This window comes from Neophocaena asiaeorientalis, unplaced genomic scaffold (genome assembly GCF_003031525.2).
Source record: "Neophocaena asiaeorientalis asiaeorientalis breed wild unplaced genomic scaffold, Neophocaena_asiaeorientalis_V1.1 scaffold271, whole genome shotgun sequence".
Lineage (NCBI taxonomy): Eukaryota > Metazoa > Chordata > Mammalia > Artiodactyla > Phocoenidae > Neophocaena > Neophocaena asiaeorientalis.
Window position 1 is genome coordinate 983,044 of NW_020175318.1, and position 21,713 is coordinate 1,004,756.

The 21,713-nt window shown below is 43.3% G+C and overlaps 1 protein-coding gene across 1 annotated transcript; it reads right to left on the minus strand.

Annotated features, from left to right (window-relative positions):
• Positions 1-683: 683 nt before the first annotated feature.
• Positions 684-21,231, minus strand: OLFM4 (olfactomedin 4). Its single transcript, XM_024765470.1, has 5 exons — positions 21,069-21,231; positions 16,015-16,167; positions 9,848-10,060; positions 7,870-8,029; positions 684-1,523 (listed from the first exon to the last, which is right to left on the minus strand). The coding sequence occupies exons 3-5, from the start codon at positions 9,986-9,988 to the stop codon at positions 721-723; spliced, it is 1,104 nt and encodes a 367-aa protein (XP_024621238.1). The 5' UTR covers positions 9,989-10,060; positions 16,015-16,167; positions 21,069-21,231; the 3' UTR covers positions 684-720.
• Between the last annotated feature and the right edge of the window lie 482 nt (positions 21,232-21,713).

Genomic DNA, 21,713 nt, shown 5'->3' on the forward strand with positions numbered 1-21,713 from the left:
TCTTCTACTGACTCTTATGAAGGTCAAAAGAGAAAAGAAAAACCCAAGTACCTCCTCTGCAGATCCATCTGGGACTGATTAGATAACTTAATGCCTAAAAGGACTTTTCTCCAGAAAACTCAGAGCATTTCCCAGATAGAATACAAGCACACTAAATTTACTTACCTGATACATACAAAACATCGTTCCACATGCCAGTAAGAAAAACAAAGTTGGAGATTTGGACCCTCAAGGAGCTTCAGATATTAATCTGCCTAATTAAGCCCCAGATTTCTCTCAGGTGTGGAAGAATTAACCAAGCTATATGGAGGGGAACTGGTCCTTGAGCCCTCTCTTTTGTACAAAGAATCCCCGAAGCCATACAGAGTTCTCTTTAAGTTCCTTAATTTCCAGATGTCACCTCACCGAAGGCTTCCTTAGAACCATGATGCCCCGAGATCTCTGACAACCCGTCCACCCTGAAATGACCTTATTTCAGTTGAGAAATGCATCCCAGGATGCAGGTGGCTTCCAAGAGAACTCATCCAATCAGGGCAACGTCCTAAGTCTAGTGTGGTAGAACTCTGCTCCCAAACATTACAACTAAGCAGATACACTTTTGAATCCTGAGCCCCGCCCTGCTTCCTCATCCCTCACTCCCCCACAGATACCTAAATAAGTGGAGAAGACCATTTTTTGTCGAAAACAATTTTATTTCTCTCCACCCTAACACATAGAAGTTTACTGGGGTATCTGTTGGAAGACAAGATCGTAATTCAGAAGGTAACCATCATTATAGACAAAAAGTTTCTGCTCGAAAGGATGATAGTTAATACTCTGTAGTTTTTCCTTCACCTTCTGCATTACAATGTTAAGTTTACCCTCTTTCCCTGTGCTTGTGTCATAGTAGTAGAAAATCTCTTCTGTTCTGGTGTTCAGAGTACGGGTGGCATACAGAACCCCACACACCATGAATGTGTTAGTAACAGATGGTTTATACTGCTTGGTATGCCAAGTGTTTAGCACCTCAAGTGTGGTGTCGTTGAGTTTGCTAATCACCATGTTACCAGTGCTGGCTTCAGTTGCATAAGTCACCCACAATCCATTCTCATCCACAGCCAAGTCGATATCTTGCCAACCAACATTAGCATAAGAAAAGCGGTTATCATAGGCAGCATCAGGGAGAGTTTTAGTCAAAGCAACTGTGGCAGTGGTCAGGTTAACTTTGGCAATGTTCCGGGTGTTGTACCAGTTGACATACATGTTATTCTTATAAACTACTACACCACCACCTTGGCCATACTTTATCCAGTTCTCTCGGGCATTTGTGTACAACAGCAAATCATCCAGTGTATTGTAGATTCTGTAATATCGCAAAAGTCTCCCATCAGTCTCTAAAGGTGCCACCCAGTACAGCCCTTTGCCTGGGTGCTGAGGAGAGTAATCCCGACCCCAGGCACCGTACACATAGCTAAATCCTCTCCAGTTGAGCTGAACTACAATCGGCCTGCTGATGTTCACCACACCGCCGTGAGCACAGCTCCCTAGAGGAACAAGCAAATAAAAGGGCATTCTTAGAGAAAATGAATGACAAGATACAAACAGTTTAATATCCTAAGAACCAAAGGAATCCATAAACATTTTTCTCGTCAATGTTCAATGACAGCCGTGGTCCTGATGGAGAAGAGGCAAAACCTACTCTTGGTTTCTGTCTCAATGCAAACCCGCTGTCAGTTCTAGAGAGCACTACCTTCTATTTACATGAATGAGCTTTCAATCTGGAAAATGGGGATAATGAAACTCCCAAGAGCCATATTAAAAAGCGTTGAGGGCCCAGAAAGTGGAAAGGAGGACTTGGTGAATTTAATATATTTTCTTCTATGAGAAAGCGTTTTGCCAATATTATTTTATTTCCTTTTTCTTATAGAGAAATCAAGAAAGTAAGATCACATGAGAATGCTACCCTATTTTCATAAAGCCAGAAGTTGCTATTCATCCCTTCATTGGGATGAAGGAGAAGTCTGTCCTAGGCAAGTCTTTCTTCCCTTCACCCTCTGCCCTTCCCTGGGACCCCAAGGGCATATCCACACCAGGTACCAATGATGCCCCAAGCTACTCTCAAAAGAGGAAGTTTGTACTATGGCATTTTAAAAGCTACAGAAAGATGGTCTCCTAATGGACCTCTAAGAGGTCCTCTAATGGTGGGATTTCAGCCTTGAGAAGCCATGGAAGTTATTATAGGACAACATTGCCTGCTCTGTGCCCAAAACATAGCCAATCACATAGATCACTTGGTGACCCATCTCACTGCACAGTTACAAGGTGCGTCTTGCTGTTCAAAAGCCATAGTCTACCGTGCCACAGAATGACAGGCAAGCACTTCGTCGTTCCCATTCTGTTGCTGTCATTGTCACAATGTGTACAATCAAGTGGGACCAGACTCCCGGTCCTTGAATCTACATTCCCTGTAACACTTGGGTGCATAACTCAGTCTGGGCAATTTGGCCCTTTGCAGAGCCCTCCCTCTGAAATGCCTGCCAACCCAGACCATTTATGAGCTATAAAAAATAAAATAAAATTCCTCCGGTATTTTTACAATAGCTATCTAAAGATTTGAACACACATTTTCTGGAATCTTAACAAATACCCTTAAAAAACTGGTCATAAATTTTATTGGAATTACAGAGAAAAGTCAACTTCAGATACATTTGAGATCATCTTCCCTCATCCTTTAAATGCTTGGAGGGAATCAGGGAGCCATGGAGAGTGCGTGAGGTGGGCTTGGGCCAGAAGCAGAGCTCCAAAGAATTGCCCGAGATTAACATTGTGGGGAGCAAGGGGGTGCAAAGCATTTGCCTCTGAGTCCCTGCCTCTGACACATATGGAAAGACCCATTCCTTTCCTTGCTAAATGCCTCCCCTTTCTCCCCTCCTCATTCAAGGACTGTTCAGAGATGAAACCATCACTAGAAATCCTGCTTTTATTTTTCCAATCTGTTGGGGCTTTTTGGTCCTGGAATTAAATACGTGCTCCTTAAATGCTCTCATAAATCCGCAGTTGGTGGGAAAGCCAGCCAGCCATACAACAGGTAGAGAAATGAAACCACTCTGTACCCAACCTCAAATAATTTTGCATATCATTAAGTAGAACACAGTCACGGGTTTATTTTAATAATGCATGCACCATTTCATAAATAAAAAAGCAACGTGTGTTCAGCCAAGAGACTGCTCTCCTCTAAAGAAATAATAAAATTATAAATTATTATTTCCTCTTCTAAAAGTGATCTCTCAGATGAATGCTTGTTTGCTTTTGTTTATGAAACAATGCATGAATTATTAAAATAAAGTTAGCGGTGTGTTCAGCTTAATGATAACAAAAACTGTTTGAGTTTCCATATGTTACAAACTGGATTTTCTAGTTAAAATACCTTCCCAAGAACTTATTTATTCAACTACATTTCACTCTGAGGAAATAAAAGAAAGTCACTTTTTCCTTGCAGGTTAGAAGACTTAGGCATTATTTGCTTAATTGAATCTTGCCCTCCTTGAAAGGAAAGATTCCAAACCAACAGCAACAAATTACTTAAGGAAAACTTAAGATGCATATAACACATTCAAGCATTTTATCATGGGATTAAAGAAAATAAACTATTCTGTCCTAGATGTGGAAATCCTTAGATATGAAGAAACCAAAATAAACTTCTCTTAAAAATCACTACTACTACTAATGTCTCATCATTTCACAAGTTGACCAGGTGATTAAAATTGTACCTGGTATAAATATTAAAACTGTATGTCATTTAAATCTCTTTTCCTCACTCCACAACTCTAAACATCTCCCGTCCTTTTTGTTATCCTCTCTTTATCCTCTATCTCCTTTAGACCATTTTTAGAGCCCTGGCTCTCATCAAAGGAAGGAAATAAGAAGAAAACTAAGTATTCTTGTCCATGCTACAGATGTGGCTACAGCAGTGACAAACTGCTGACAAGGCTATGGCGGGTTTCCTCGACTCCTGGTGACAAACCGTCTTAGAAATATGAGTGAAACTGACAGCCAGCCCAGTGCCCACTGCTCATCTAGCACAAGCAGAGACCCCATCCGCCCACCCCTTCTACACCGAGCTTCTCCCCGCCCTTTCTAATCTTGTACCCCTTCCCAGCCTGCATTTCAAGGTCTTAGAGATACTCCATTCCTTTCTTTCTTTATGCCAACTTTATCCTACCACTGGAACAACAACCCACTGCCCAACCCTGACCCGAGAACTATGAAAAAACAACGAATCATTTTGCACTTCCTGATGGAAGAGAACACACCATAGAAATGAGAACGAAGGTACCCTTTCAGCTACTCCACAAGCAAAAAAGCCAAGCTAATTTGGTATTAATCAGGTTGGTGACTTATTGCAACTTTCTTGTCAATCTAGGAATCACAGGTGCACCTCTCTCTCCATTACAGCATCTGTGGAGGGCAGCCTGGTACAGTGAAAACATTGCCAGATTCCAATTCAGATCCTGACTCCAGCACTTATGAACTGCGTATCCTTGAGCAAGTTACCCAACCTTCTGAGCCTCAGTTTCCTTACGTTAAAGGAAAACTAATAATACCTACTCTGCAGAATTGTGAGGAAGAGTAGACAGAAGATATATACATTTGACTCAATAAATGATAACGGTCAGGATTATAATCACATCCATGTTACAAGTGAAGGTTTACACGACTGTTTCCCCTCCAAGATAGTGGTTTCTGGAGGTTTCTGTACTTACCCTGATAACCCGAGTGCCCAGAACAGGACCAGCCAGCCAGTGACACCAAATTATGTTTGTGGAAATAAAAACTGATTAAATCCCCCAAACTCACCTTACCCTTATTTATAAAACACTAGCTCTTTACCCTGGTACATAACTGCAAGTTTCCAAGAGCCTGGTATTCAATCCACTGAACGTAAGGCAGGGAACCCTCTACACCCGATAGCCTTGGTTGGCAATCTCTTCTTTGTCATGCAATTTATTAGATATTGCCATGGTATTCTGAAAATATCCTGGGAGGTCACATGGTGAGACTTTAAAATACTCTAACTTGGCTTTTTTAAAGTCTCATGGCCAGTAGCACTTTTTTTTTTAAGCTAAAGGTTATATACCAGCAGAGGAAACTTAATCTTGGATCCATCAATGCCCTCTCTCACCGGGGCAAGTGAACTTTGAGCAAAGACGATACTACAATTAAAATGGTTATAATCATAAAATGATTAAGATGAAATGGTTATGTGTTACCTAACACTCTGCTCCTCTCTAGGCTTTTGACCGGTCACCCTACATCTTTCGTGGACCATTTACTGTGCACCTACTATGTGCCAGCACAGATCCTTGCACCTTTGAGCACAACAGTGATGACCCCTGGGCATTCACATCCCATTTTCCTATCTGCAGTCCTTTAGATTCAGGGGGAGAACAGAGAGAAACAGAAGTCAGTTGTTTCCAGGAAAAACAGTTAATGAGCACAAGGCCAATTATTTTAGATTAGAAAGTTCTATGAAATGAAGCAGAAAAGGATGCCATTTGCAGCAGAAGCCATATATAAAGCACATTTTATTGAACCCTAATGCTATGTACTGGCTCTCAGATCAAGCTGACCCCTGGGGTAGCGAACTGCAGCTGCCCAGAGGGCCCAAGAGAGCACAGAATTACTTTATAGCTGAAACTTGCATAGAGTGTTTTTTGTTCCACGCAACTCTGCAGTGAAAAAAAGCAGACAGGCCAGATTTTAAAGTCCCATAATAGTGAGTAACTTTAATTAAAGTCTCCACAGGCTCACAACTTTGCGGTGCCTGAGGATTTTCCAATTCTGCATTATCAACCAATCCAAACAGAAAAAGAGCAAGTGAAAGAAATTGATTTCAAAACATGACAAAAAGTCAGTTTAATATAAACATCATAAATATAATATGAACAGAGCTGGAGGAGGGCCAAGTGGCTTGGCAGGGATCCAGCTACAGCCAAGGTTGTGGGAAAGTGAGAGGAAATCTGCGTCCAATTTGTTTAAACAACACAGCTGGGCTGGGCTGGCTCACAAAAGTCTAAGTGTGAGGACGTGGGGGAAAGTTCTAGAAAAAAAAAGGCTAACAAAAATAAGAAAACAGACTCACTGTTTTCTTCCTTAGATACTAAGCCATGTACTTTCTCCCCCACCGCCGGCCTTGAGTTACTGACACCTAACCCTCGAGGTCCTGAGATGACAGGAAGCAAGGGGCCTTGCACTTCGGCCTCAGCTCTGTCACCAGCTGCCTATGAGGCCTCAGGAAAAGCGGTATCCTCACCACTAAGTCCCCTCCTCTGAGACATGACAGCCCTGAATGTTCTTTCCTGCTCTAAAATGTCCTCTTTCCAAGGGATGCATAGAAAACTGTGGCAGAAAAAGCTATTTCATGAGGACAATTTGCTGAGGTTTAAAAAGAGAGAGAAAGAAAAAAGGACAAGAGGGATAGAGGAAGGAAAGAACGACTTGCTCAGGTAGTATCAGGAGTGGTCGCTGCTTGATTCCTGCCCTCAGGGAGCCCTCTGCGGCCCCGCAGAATGAGCTCTCATTTCCAATGACGACGTTGACACCTTTGATCCCAGACCACATTTAGCCTGGTTTGTTACAGAGGACAGAGCATGGCCTTTGTCCCAAACCTCCTCTGCATGTCATACTGTGACAGATTCCCAACTGCAGAAGGAGGGAAGGTAGGGCTCTGAACAACACCAAGAGGCTTATAACTGTGGCAGTATTTAATTAAAGCCTTAAAGAAACCAGCGACACTGACAAGGATCCAGAAACGCATGGCCCAAAAGGAATCAGGTTGTGACAATAGGAATGAATGAAAATAACAAGAGCTGTATGATTCGATTACCAGATACTGTCCGCGTTCAGGCTGAGATGCTCAGGATGTGCAAAGAGAGCTTCCCTATGACCCTGGCTCCAGGGCTGGACCCTGCGGCTTTAGTTCTCCTGGAGGGATGTGCCGGAACACACACGGATCTAGCACCGCTTTTGTTTGCAGCAAGATGTTCACTTCAATTATCCTCATTAACAACAGATACAATCGCCATCGCCAGTGTATAAATGCCGATCACAGAGCTCTGAGTTTCCCAAGACTTGTTTTATGAATCCTCACAGCAACGCTGCCAAGTAGGTATTACTGTTCTCCCGTTTAACCAAGGAGGAGATTAAGAACCTTTCTGCTGTGGCTACATAACTGGGAAGTTCAGGCCTTTGGGGTCACAATGCCATGCCCCTGACCCCTACACTCCACCAGTCCATTCAAGGAGGTATTTATGAGCACCCACCTCTATGCTACACTTAACCCCCTCCAAGGATGATTCCTTAGAGAGGAACATGCCGTCTTTGCCCTGCAAGAACTCACAGTCCAGGAGGGACGGCAGGACACACCCTCACGTACTGGACACGTGGAGCCATCTGTTAAATCCTCACTGAATCCTGGGAGGCACTCCACAGCACGTGCATTTAAGGAAAGCAGGAAGGAGAAATAAAGAGGTGGACGGAAGGAGGGAAGGAAGGAAGGAGGGATGGAGGATTCAAGGTGTAACCCAGCTCATCACATAAACGAGCCAATTAGCCCTTACAATCCACAGGACAGCCCGGAGGGGAAGCCAAGCGGATTGCAGAGGCTTTCCCCGGGCCCCTGATAACCAGACAATCACCGTAGAGGCATTTCTTCTGTGCGCCCCAGGACATGACAGTATGTAGAGCTCTGGTAGGTGAGATTTAAAAGCAGGGAAGAGTAAACTCAGAGCCGCAAAAATCCCGTCCTTCCTTCACCTCCACAATCCCAGAGCCCTTCCCCACCCAACCCTTAGCTCCTAATGGGGCCTGGTAAAAAGGGGACCCCCTTACCTGGTGCAGGGGGAGGGGGTAGGGCAGGAAGGTTTCCGACTTTAGAGTCCTCACATTCCTTGAGTTTGTTCTTCAGAGCCACGATTTGTCGGCGAATGGCAAGGACATTGTTTTTGTCTAGCGTCTCAAGCTTCTCCACCAGGAGAGTCATATTCCTTATCTAAGGAAATCAAAATTCAGAGTGACTTTATATAATTGCGCAATTTCCTTCATAAACATTCAGGGCTGAATATGTCACTTAGGGAAACATTGCCAGAGAATACACCTGAGATTCTTCTGACTGGTTTCATTTGGAAGAATACATTTCATGGTTTAGCGTGAATGCCTGTCAGATTGCAGGCCGATGTGCGTGACAAGAAGAAAATGGCAAAGATTTTAACAGCTTTAATAACAGAGAACAGGCTCCGTCTAAGTATCCACAAGTGTCCATTAAAGTTCATCTCTAATAACCTTCCCCTATAAACTCGTGTTTACTCATGTCATACTATAATTAAGTTTCTAATGAATGGTGAGGGCCAGAGAAAACCTAAATTCTAAAATACAGAACTGGAATTCTCAATGATAGCCCATGTCATGACTGTGCTAGTAAATTCTCATTGATATAAATTACCCAAGCAAAAAATCTACAAACAATAAATGTTGGAGAGGGTGTGGAGAAAAGGGAAGCCTCTTGCACTGTTGGTGGGAATGTGAATTGACACAGCCACTATGGAGAACAGTATGGAAGTTCATTAAAAACTAAAAATAGAGCTACCATACGACCCAGCAATCCCACTACTGGGGATATACCCTGAGAAACAATTCAAAAAAGAGTCATGTACCACAATGTTCATTGCAGCTCTATTTACAATAGCCAGGACATGGAAGCAACCTAATGTCCATTGACAGATGGATGGATAAAGAAGATGTGGCACATATATACAATGGAATATTACTCAGCCATAAAAAGAAATGAAACTGAGTTATTTGTAGTGAGGTGGATGGACCTAGAGTCTATCATACAGAGTGAAGTAAGTCAGAAAGAGAAAAACAAAAACTGTATGCTAACACATATATATGGAATCTTAGAAAAAAACAAAAAGGTTCTGAAGAACCTAGGGGCAGGACAGGAATAAAGACACAGCCGTAGAGAATGGACTTGAGGACACAGGGAGGGAGAAGGGTAAGCTGGGACGAAGTGAGAGAGTGGCATGGACATATATACACTACCAAATGTAAAATAGATAGCTAGTGGGAAGCAGCCGCATAGCACAGGGAGATCAGCTCGGTGCTTTGTGACCACCTAGAGGGGTGGGATAGGGAGGGTGGGAGGGAGATGCAAGAGGGAGGGGATTTGGGGATATGTGTATATGTATAGCTGATTCACTTTGTTATAAGGCAGAAAGTAACACACCATCGTAAAGCAATTGCACTCCAATAAAGATGTTAAAAAAATAAAAAATAAATTACCCAAGCATAACATTAATGGGATAGTGTTTATCCACAGAGCTTAAAAGGCTTCGCAAAACATCCTCACAAGAAACTCCTTTAAAGAGGCTTGTGGAGTACGTAGAGAAGCATTCCAAGAGGGATCAGGACTGTGTTATCATTCAAAAGGAGAAACAGGCCTAGCAAATCCAAAACTGTGGTCTTCCATTCCCATGAGGATAAATCCAGAACAGAGAAGACCCCTTGATCTAGCTTGGCCATGGAGTTGTTCACACTTATGTCATCTCCTTTCTAGAGACACCGAAAGGCCATTTGGTTTGGGGGCAGGACTCTGACCACTAGACAACACCTACTCCTCAATCAGCATGTTCCCAATGTGTGTAATTTACTGTTCAAAGCCAGGTGTCCATCCAAAACAGAACACGGGCCTTGCCAGGCGGTCATGAGAGAGTACAGCATTAGACGTCAGAAGAGGGACTCCGATCCTCGTCCTAGCACTTGCTCACTGAAGAGACATTATTAATGCACACGAAGTGATTTCATTCCTTACCTCCACTTCCAGCTGGTCAACAATCACTGAGCTTCCAACAAAACCGACCTTCAGCTGTTTGATCAGTTTCTCCATCTCCTTCACTTCTACCTTGATCAGCTCAAAGTCCAGTTCGGTGTAAGAAATGGTATCTTTTTCCATGATCTCTATTCGGACGGTTAGGTTTGAGAGTTTCTTCTCATACACGCTGATTAATTGTACATACTCCTTCACCTAGAGGGGAATCAAACAGCTCAAGTCAGTTTTCAGAGCGATGTCACACAGCTTTCCTCCACTAACCAAGTCCTTGGGGACTATTTGATTGCCTTCGGTCTTTTTTAATTAAAGAAATGGATCAAAAATATATTTACCTAAATATTTGTAAAAATCTCTCCAAATACAAAGAATTTATTATTACAGTGGGGGAGAGGGCGGATTTTGCACTTGCCTAGACTAAAAATAATCGTGCTACAGAATCATCATTCGCAAGTACATTTTCATCTCCATTTTAACGTTTGAAGATACTAGCACCCCAAACTAAACTCGTTTGAATCAGTCTTTTGCCCGCCCTCCTCCGCTTAGTACACACGCTCTAAATCAGGGTTTCCCAACCTCAGCACTATTTACATTTGGGAATAGATTGTTCTTTCTTGTGGGGGGGGGGGCTTTTTTGTGTAGTATAGGATGTTTAGCAGCATCCCTGGCCTCTAGATGCCAATAGCACCTACTCACCCCCCAGCTGTGGCAACCAAGAATGCCCCAGGCATTGCTAAATGTCCCCCAGGGGCAAAATCACCACCATCATCCCCTTCCCTCCATTTAGAAATACCACTCTAAATCTAAGTATTTTCTAGAAGAGGGAGAAATGCTCTGAGAAGAATTCCTTTGCTGATCACCAAATGCAATGAGTTTTGAGCCCCTCTGCCTTCTATAGAGTGACATAAAGACTCAACTTACAAATTATGGTTCTCTCCAGATATATGCTCAGGAGTGGGATTGCTGGATCATATGGTAGCTCTATTTTTAGTTTTTAAAGAAACCTCCATACTGTTCTCCATAGTGTCTGTACCAATTTACATTCCCACCAACAGTGCAAGAGGGTTCCCTTTCCTCCCCACCCTCTCCAGCATTTAGTATTTGTAGACCTTTTGATGATGGTCATTCTGACCCACGCGAGGTATTGTAGCTTTGATTTGCATTTCACTAATAATTAGCAATGTTGAGCATCTTTTCATGTGCTTTTTGGCCATCTGATATCTTCTCTGGTGAAATGTCTATTTAGTAACTAACAAGAACATACTGTATAGCACAGGGAACTATGCTCAATATTTTGAAATAACCTATAAGGGAAAAGAATCTTAAAAAAATACATACATATATATATATATATATGTGTGTGTGTGTGTATAACTGAATCACTTTGCTGTACACCTGAAACTAACACAACATTGTAAATCAACTATACTCTAATTTAAAAAAAAGATCCAACTGACTCCACAGTATGTGAGGGTATGTGCAACTGTAAAGTGCACCCACATATTTATTCCAAGTTTATTCCAAGAACTGATTATTGCAATCAGACCTTTAAATTACACATTTGTTGCATATTTTTGAATGTCTGATCATTAAGTTAAAATACTTCCAAAAACTCCCATGGTGATTTAGTGTATAATTGGAATCTCCAAATGGATATTTCAATAAACACAGTTGGTGGTTCTTTCCGTGTCTGATCTCTAAAAGAAATGCCATGGCTTTTTTAAGGACCTGCTCATTAAAAGTTGCCGGTTTTATATTTTTTAAAAATTTGAAGAGGAATAATACTCTTCCCCCAAACTTCACTAATGTCAAGAAGCTGATCCACAGGGCCTGGATGAATTCAGAGCCAGATGTCAGCCTCTAATCTTTCTAATACGAAAAGCAGCCCTAACTTCTGTCCCTTTAGCCCTTCCACTTAACTCCACTGTACAAATTAGACACATAGGACATGAACCTAAAGGGCTAGGGCTTCAGGCAAAGAGGATTTTAATGAAAGTTGAAAACGCAGCCCTTGGCACTGCTCGTGTATCTCCTTCGGCAACTGATGCTCATTGCCATCAGATGAGGCTGATAAGGCTGGTGACATTTTGGTGGATAAGGAAGATGAAAAAAAAAAATATAGCCAGGTTTCAATTCCTCCAAAAATCAGGCATAAAACATTGGCTGTGAGAAAAAAAATAATAATAATGGAGTGCCAACCGATGGCAGAAATGGAAGTTTGCGAAATGAATATTCTTGGCATTTGGTCTTGCCAGCTCTTGGAACGAATGAAACACCCTCAGCTTTCCTGGCACATTTTGGTGGTATATCACAGCTGTTGTTCTATAAAAAATAAGTGGTTCGACTGTCATTTCTGCTAAATAAAATGTGGCTCTCCCAGATTCTCACTGCAAACCTCAGAGAATGTATGGTGGGCCTGCCCTGATTCTGCCCCAAAGTAAAGGGTCTCTACAGATCTGTTTGGGGAAAATCTTGAGGTTCCTTCAAGAACTGGACTTGACTGGAATGTCAAGAATAGCTCCGGGATGTTCAGGAAAATTGGAATCGTCCATGGAGTTACAGAAGGCAGGAGAGAATTTGAGAATGGGCCAGAAAGACTTTGTGGTGTGAATGTTACTAAATTAAATAGATTGTGAGTCTAAACTCTTCACGTGTACGGATCTCTAGTGTTGAGATGGAATGGACAATTCTGGAAACATCCCAACTCTCCCTGGGAGGGGCAGCCTCAGCAGAGGCGCCCAGTTTACCCGGGGATGTGTAGCAAGAATATACGTCCAGCCCTACAGGGACACTTCCCTGTGTCAACATTTTTCATGTAAAGCTCCCCATCACTACAAGTTTGAGCTTTAGACGACTCATCTACACTTGCCCTCAAACCCTCAGCCCTTCATTCAGAGCTCCCATTCTTCTGTTTGTTATGCATGTATCATGTCATTGATGGGTTCTAAGCATCAAAGTCTCTTTGGAGGGCTGTTGCTCTATACAGTCAATGTGGTCTTGTAATAGATAAGGATGCAGCCCAGGTGGCTATTAAGCTAAAGAATTAGTTGGCTTGTGTTTCTGCCAGTTCCTCAAAACCTGTGATCGTCACCATAGCTAGATTAATTGAAATAAATAAAGGTACTTTGCCACATACTGTCATTTTAATATATTTTTTAACAACAAGATTAATTGAGCTTGAATTGGCCGTCAAGACATATGAAGCACTTTGCAGCTAGATCCACCTAAGCTCAAATCTGGCTTCAGTACTTTGTGGACAAATCACTTAATTTCTCTAAGCCTTCATTTCCTCCTATAAATCGGAGGTAACGGTAACAAGCTCACAAGATGATTGTAAACTCTAGAGATAATGTATATTAAGTGCCTGGTGTAATGGATGCCCTATAAATTACAGCAATTATTAGACAGTGATTTCAGGTTTTTTTCAATCTGACCTTTTAATTTATTATATTTCACTGCACAAAACGTGGCTCAGTAGACGTTGTCTGTTTATGCGTTGCCTAAATGTCTCCCAGGCTGCCTCAACCCTCTCATGCATGAGGGACTATTAGCAAAAGTGTCATATTAAATAACTTGCCCCAAAGACCATAACCCTCTAGAGAAAAAAAAATTCTGAGCCGACTTCTGGGTTGTCTCCTTTCTAAGTACAGTCACACAGGGACATCTCATAACAACAGAAAAGTATAAAATGCTTTCAGCATCTTATGCAGAGGCCGTCCCTGTCTTCTCCATGTCCTGACAGATAATGAATCAATGTAAGACAGTCCAAATCCTTTTCTACTGGCCTGCCCAAACGGGCGTTCCCCCAGGTCTCTAGATAAATGGTGATTTCCAAGGCAACCTAGGGACAGCTATAATAATTCACCTGGAAACTCAAAAGCCCTCAGCTGAAGAGATAATTTTGGATGGAAGGCATTACTGACCTGGTGCATCTCTTCTTAGAGCATGATAACCACAAGGCAGAGAGGAAAGAATGATTGAAAGAGAATGATTCCGGGGCTTCCCTGGTGACTTAGTGGTTGAGAGTCCGCCTGCTGATGCAGGGGACACGGGTTCGTGCCCCGGTCCGGAAAGATCCCACGTGCTGCGGAGCGGCTAGGCCCGTGAGCCATGGCCACTGAGCCTGCGCGTCCGGAGCCTGTGCTCCGCAACGGGAGAGGCCACAACAGTGAGAGGTCCGCGTACCACAAAAAAATAAAAAAGAAAAAAATAAAAAAGAAAGAAAGAGAATGATTCCGAAGACCGAGATTCCTGACCTGGCTTAACCAGCCAAAAGACCTTTACATTTATGTCTCTTTACCCTTATGAGCCTCAGTTTTTGCATCCCTACAATGGGGAAAAGAACACTGGCTTATATGCCTTAAAGGGTTGCTTGAGAGGAAAGCGCAGAGGGAAGCTATTACTGCTATTGTTGTTACCCTCACCTGTCACATCCTGAATCCATTATGCAAATCTCAGTGGGCAGGTCAATTCCTTTCTTGGCTTCAATCATGAATTATTTTTAGAACCAGCTACTGACACTTTCCAACTGAAAGTTTTTCCACCTACTCCACACTTCTTCCCTGCCAATTATTAGCAAGGCAGATAGCACCTGCCCCCCCTTAACAGGATTGGAATGAAATGTCCCAGACTCACAAAACTCTCCCTGGAGCAGCCCGGGGTTTCAAACTGCCGTTCACATCCCTGCCAGCCAAGAAGACATGCAAATCAGTAGCTCCCACTATTTCAAAGCAAATGACTCTACCTGAGAAGATCTTTACCTAGGATTTTCCTCCACTTGTTATGTTTTTATGCATAACTTCTTATCTGTACTTGATTATGCTATGAATATTAATGACTGGAATTTATAATTTAGTTCTGTGCCTTTTCTGCTGATTAATTCAAGGACATTTTATTTCTTAAGAAGCTAGGTTCCTGGAGTCGTCAAACACATTTTCCCGGACACTCGTTTAAACTTAGAATATTTATCTACCAATTGAGGTTGAAAGCAGGGGCTCAACCTCATCAGAACTTTTGTCTTAAAAGAGAGCTAGGCTCGATGTTGAGTTAGCTGAGCTGAAATTTCTTGGGAAAACCTATTTTGAATCTTGCAGGGAAGCCAGAGCTCCTTGTAAATTAATGGAATGGTATTAAATAACGCATAATGTGACGATAGCCTAGCTTGGACTTCACCTGTACAGAAGATGGAAGTTCTTTTTGTTGATTTTTAACTTGGCTAAAAAGGTTAAAGGGGTAAAAACTGGAATGTCAAGTTCATTGCTCCAGCCAGCTCAGAGAAGGGCTAACCCCGTGAGATGACTTCCTCTGGCTGGAGAAAGCAGTAATCAGGGGGTCAAGTGGAGGTTTTTATCAAGGCTGAGCCACCTACTAGTCTCATTTCAAATTCCCAGGGAAGCCTTTGGTTTGGGGCTAATGCTGGATGCATCTGATGTAATGTCCCTGCTGAGACAATAGAGGCTAACCCCAAGAAAGAGAGAGAGGGAGAGAAGAAAGAGAGTGAATTGAGAAGAGAAAATAGGAGGAAGAGAGAGGAAAAGAGGGAGGAAGGAAGGAAGATGAGAGGGAGATTTGTGGGAGGGGTGGAGGAGAAGGAAAGGGAAGGACCAAAAGCAAGAGAAGACCAAAAAAAGTAAAAAACAAAATAAGAAGGAAAAGGGAAAGGAAGGACTGAGGCAAGAGGAGAAATAGAAATGAAGGAAAGGAGGAATGGAATAGAATAGGCTGAAAAAAATGCAAGGGCAGGAAGGTAGGACATAAAGAGGACAGAGGAGAGGAAAGAAAAAAGGCAAAGCTGGAGGAATGACCAAGAAGAAGACCAAAAGGAAGAAACCACAAAACCAAATACAGATTTCAGAGTTGAAATTTACAGGGAGAACTCAGGCTTCTTTCCAGCTGCACACACACCATGATATTGAAGCGAGTTTATCCTGTGGCGTGACTCATCTCCATCCCATCTTCTCCCTGTGCTCTCACTCTTCCTGCTATAAAGAACTCCATAGGTTGCTGTGAAATAAATGCTAAAGCTTCCATTAGATGCAAATGTGCTCTTTGATACAGTGAAGAAAGGCTGCTTATAAAGTCCTGAATAAAAAGTATTTTGTTTGTTCTTAACAAGATGTTGTTGGAAGAGGAAAAAAGAATAAAATACTTACTTTAGAAAACTCTTTCTCGAACTTCTGGGAGATAGTTTGAGCTATGATTTCCAAGCGTTCCACTCTCTCCACAGGAAAGGTGGTATCTGGCAAGATAACAGAGCACTGGCAGGTCCCACGGTCATCCTTGGAGCCGGTGAAGTTGGAAAACGACTGTAAATAAAAATAAGTTCAACATCAGTAATAAGCCGGGAAATGAGCCTTTGGCAAGGGAAGTGACAGAAACTGGCTTGTCAAAAGAGTGCTCAGAGGCAAGCGAGTGGAGTTCAATACATAAATGAATGGAATCATAGAAACACCCCAAAGCTGCTGCCATGTCTCCCAAGTGTAGCTCAGTGTTCAGTCACCTCTCCACCTGTTAAGCAAACCACATCATTCCTTTCTGGAAGAGTCTTTAAGGAAACTACTACTGTCCCCATGTAAGGAAAAAGAAATAAAGAAGTGATGAGAAGACTTCCCTGTTGGCTCAGTGGTTAAGAATCCGCCTGCCAATGCAGGGGACATGGGTTCGAATCCTGGTCCAGGAAGATCCCACATGCCGCGGAGCAACTAAGCCCGTGTGCCACAACTACTAAGCCTGTGCTCTGGAGCCCACGAGCCACAACTACTGAGCCCACACGCCGCAACTACTGAAGCCTGCGTGCCTAGAGCCCGTGCTCCGCAACAAGAGAAGCCACCACGATGAGAAGCCCACGCACCGCCACGAAGAGTAGCCCCGTTCGCCACAACTAGAGAAAGCCTGCGCACAGCAACAAAGACCCAAAGCAGCCCAAAAATATAAATAAATAAATTTATTTAAAAAAAAAAGAAGACGCGATGAAAGTCCTAAGTTGGCAATTCTACCACTTACTGGACCTGAATTCTCTTTAAGTCTGTTTCCTTATCTGTCAAATAGATATAACCTGCTTCACAGGGTTGTTCCCAAGAGGAACAAAGTAATGTAAACCAAGTCCCTGGCACGTGGTAAGTGATCAGTAAATGTCACTCTCCGTTTCCTTCTACACCCTCATTTCCTTTTCCACACTTCTACCCCAGCCCTAACCCAATGCCTTTCAGGAAAGTGAGAAAAACATCAAGGATGTGGGTTACAGTGAAGCTACGCAATGCAAATTCACATCCTCTCTTCACCTGGGAGAGTGTATAATTAACATCCTTCAAAATGGCAACAAACCAGCCATTTGTTAAAAACTGAGCAATGTATGAGTTTGAAGATTTTGTGCAAATTCTTTTTAAGTTTTCCAGCTTATCACTTGCAGAAAAGTCATTTTTAAATATTTGATGTTTCTTTAATATATTCAGGCTCCCACTTTGGTGCCACTGAATATTTTTAAATGACAGGTTTGAAAGATCCTGTTTTTCTTTTGTCCCTTTTGAGCTTCCCCAAGGGGATCCCGGCACAATTAACATTTTTTTATTACTACAATTGCCTTACAGAGTAACTCTTGGCAGCCGACTGAATGCCTTTCAATGATCTTCTCTGACGGCCAGCCCAAAACTCACCTGTGGAACATCAGCCCGAAGGGTCTCTTTCTGAAACTACCAAGGGGAGAGCGATGGTTTTCAGAGTTTGAAGAAATGCAGGCTACACTTCTCAATATTTCAGAGGTCAGCTGGCTGTAGCTGAGGTTGTGTGCTCTGTGATTTAATGTCTACCACCTTCCCTGATTCCTGAACAAGCTAGACTTGGGTGCTTCTATAATCAAGATCTAGTCCATCGGTGACCTCTGAACCAATTAATTCAGGCTTTTGCAGCCAAATTGCTTGTTATTTTAACCTAATCTTCTATAGGATGAACAAATACACACACACACATATATATATATATTTGTACCCAAAACTCTCTATGCCACGTTAATTCTTGACATTGGCCTCAACTTTCTTTGCCAATCACACCCCACACCTGCAAAAACTGAGGAGTAAGGGGGAGGGACAAGCAGGTTTATGCTGAACACTGTGGGTGGGAGGAGGGTAAGGGGAGGGTCTTTGCCAGGGACAAATAAAGACTAGACAAGCCACACCAGGAGCCTGTCAGAGAGCAGCTTCCCTGGGAACCAGTTTTATCACTCCCACGGAAGGTAGAAAGACTCCAGCTCAAGTGTGCCAAGGCTTTTGCAGGAGGACCTGTCCATGCCATCATGGACTTTTGAAAAAATAGCTTGTTATAATAACGGTCTACCAAAAAAAACAGTCTTGCATCGCATTTTGACAAAGGGAGGTCGATTAGCTGCACAAGACAGGGTTGGACCATTCTGAGAGTTCTTGGAAAAGCTCTGTCAACTCCATGAACAGTAGAGATCATCAAGCAGTCTCTAGACAATCAACTAGAAACTACTAGTTCACAACTTTTTCATCCTGAAGTTCACCTGAAAGGCAGGCAACTAATTATGAGACCTGCTGATAGCCATTCCGCTGTCTTGTATTGCACATGTCCGTCCTGGCACAGTGGACTTCCCGCTTTCCATCCTTATCATCAGCCCAGCGTGCTCAGCTGACATCCACATGGTCCATAAGTTTGATCAGTGTTTCCCATTAGAGATATTTCTGTTCCTCGCACTCAAAGACCATGAAACTAATGGCGATGGGTCTCTTTCTGTGGCAAATGCTTAATCTCTATGTGAGTGTCACATGAGGGACGGGAGACCAAAAGAAGCACTTGTCCCCTTGGCCTTTGGAAGGGTATGTGATCCCCCTGTGGACCCCACAGACACCTTACACTGATCAGTTCTCACTCGGCCTGTGTTCAATTCACATTTACTGGTGTCTACAGCTTGCCAGGCTCTGGTCTGGAGCCGGACAAATAAGAGACAAATAAGACCCACTTCCGGCCCAGTGAATGAGGCCCCTCATCATTATGAAAGCCTTAGTGTCTTTTTCCTCAACAAGCCCTTTAGCCTGATGACAAAAGCATGTGACTCGAGGTTCTGACTCTTGCCAGTTGCTGTGTGAGGCGAAGCACTGAGGCTTTTCTTGCCTGTGAGTTGAGGACCGTGATAGCAGCTCCCCTCTTTGGAGGGCGACACCTGAGGCTGGCGGAGTGCTCTGAGCACTCCAGCGAAGGTGCGACTCACATTTGGGATCTCAGGTTGCAATTGGTTCTAATTAGCAGCCAAGTCTAAGTGCCTGTAAAGATGCAAGGCATAAAATAATGGTACTCAACATTTTCAAAGTACAGAAAATGATATGTCTGGAACTTGCTCAATGACAGTTATAAAGGGGTTTTCTACCACTTTCCAAAGAGCTCATCAAGCAGTCCTAGAAAACTGGGTTTATAGCAGAAGTGACACCTAGCCTGCCATAAAAAAGAAGTTGGAGTCGTGATATTAACTCACCAGAGGGAAATAAGTAAACCAGGAAGGAAATTAAAAACTCTAAGTATAATTTAACTACCATTCCTTATCTACTTTTAAATATTTATCTTCTTACCAAACAACAGACACTTTGAGTTTCTCTGTCTCTTGACCTGTATTTTCTTTTCTATTATGTTAGCTGATCACCTTACCTAAAAGCCGGTTTCTGATTGGTGGTAAAACCTCACAGTATACTATTAATTTTCATTTTAATTTTTTTTAAATGCTAACCAGTTCTCATTGTCCCCAGAAGTCATTTAGTATCATGGAATAAAATGATATGTCTGATTTCTGGCTACAAAGAATCTTGGTGCATATTCATGATTCCCAAACCATTCCCTTCTTCAAAATAAGCACTTTAAATCTATACTCCATGAAAATATAGAAGGCTGCGTGGAGAGAGATGGTGAAGAGCATGAACAACTAAGTTTGAGCTGTATCACTGGCTAGTTTATTGACTTTAAGCCAATGATTTCATCTCACTAAGCCTCAGTTTTCACATCTCTAAAATGGGACAATTAATTGTACTTACCTCTGAGGTTAAATAAGATAATATATATTATGCACTTAACGTAGTCCTGACATTTATAAGGCACTCAGTAAACATTGTTACTGCCATTTCTGAGCCCTATCCAAACCATTTCATTTCAGAATTGACAAATTTTCATTGCCTTTGAGGTTCTGATGGTGAAAGGGAAACAAAAGTCTTTTCCTCCTCTTTTTCCGTTGGCCCTTCCATTCAGATGATCCTATAAACAGTGACCTGACCTGTGAGTAAAGATCATAGAAGTACAGAGGACGGCCTCGGGGGAAGTTAAGACTCCCCCACCCCAAATCATACCTTAGCAAGGAAAGCCTAGGTTTTTCAGAGCAGGACTCCTACAGAGAAGCCCGGAGCTGATGGAGGGAGGAGCTGCTCCCTGCGCCCTAACTTCTCACCCCTCTGTGCCTATTTCCCTTTCTTCAAAGGAGATCCAAAGAGGGCTCATCCCCTAAAGAACAAGGCTCACTGCATGTTGTAGAGATGTGGGCTAGCTGGACCAGTCCCTTTCTAGTGCATGCTTTGTTTTTCATTTGTTTGTTTGTCTTGTTTGTTGCTACTGCTATCGTCATTTTGAACTGGAAATGGCTCTTAAGATCCCTTATAAGAAAGACTGAAAAGAGCTAACACTCCTCTAGGGAACTATGCATGTGTAACAGCACTTTCCCAAAGACCAGGGATTCCTCCTCTTCCTTCTGTCACCCATCTCCCTTACAAACAGGCTCAGAGAAACTCTCAGGTCTCCAACCAAAGCACTGTGGGTCCCTGATAGCCGCAAATCAATTGGACACACTTTTCTGGAGCTTCTACTGGCAGGGCTCATCCCCTAACAGCTGGTATCTGGGAGAGAACCCAGGCATCTTCATTTTTCTTAGTCCCCTCCGCCCCGCCCCGATTCTAAGGTGCAGCCAGGTTTGAGAACCTCTTGAAAGCTTAGATTCTTTCCCTAAAGCCCCCAGCCGGAGAACCGAAAGGCTGTCTCTCCTGCTAACAATTTAATTATTTTACCCAGGTTTTAATTCATTTTCAGGGCACCTACAATTAACAAAGGGAGTCGTAACTCTGCTCCAGTGTTCAGGCCTAGCCATCCGTGAAATTATATTCAGTTCCCCAAAAAGCCAGAGGAAGGGAAGGAACGCAGCTATCAGACTCTGGGGCATCCTCACCTGGGACTCGGAGCCGGGGGTGGACCAGCCAGAGCCAGAGGCGGAGGTGGAGCTGAAGTCAGAGGTGAGGAAGGAGGTGGAGGCGGTGCTGGTGGGGAAGTCGGTAGAGATGGCGGTGATCCCCCAGACACTCGCAGTATCTGAGTGGAGGAGGCACAGAAGCGCCAGCAGGCAGGGGAGGCCCGGCTTCATCTTGCGCTCTAGGCTGGAGCCACTAGCTGCTGCAGGAGCTCCAGGGCTTCTTATAGCGCCCAGTGGGGATTTCCCCCCGGGCCAATGTGCAGGGAAAGAGGAAGCTGCCAGAGAGCACGTGACCACCAGGAAGGCGAGGACAGCCGGGAACTTGCGTCACCTGCACATCGGGTCCTGAGCCCCACTCTGCCAGCTGCCCTTGAATCTGGGTCTCTCCTACCAAATCTTAGCTCAAATGCGCTTTTGCAAGCCCAATATCTGGTTTCCGACTCGACGCTTCCTTGAAACAGATGGGATGAAAGTAGTCTTTGTGGATGAAAAGAGCTTGGGGACCCCAGGAAGGAAAAGTAAGCCTCAATCTTTTGCACAGAAGCCATCTCTGTTTGTCCCCTGACCCCCGTTGTCCTGAATGCGGCTTTCCAGGGAAAGCTAGGGAACTCCATCTAGAGACTG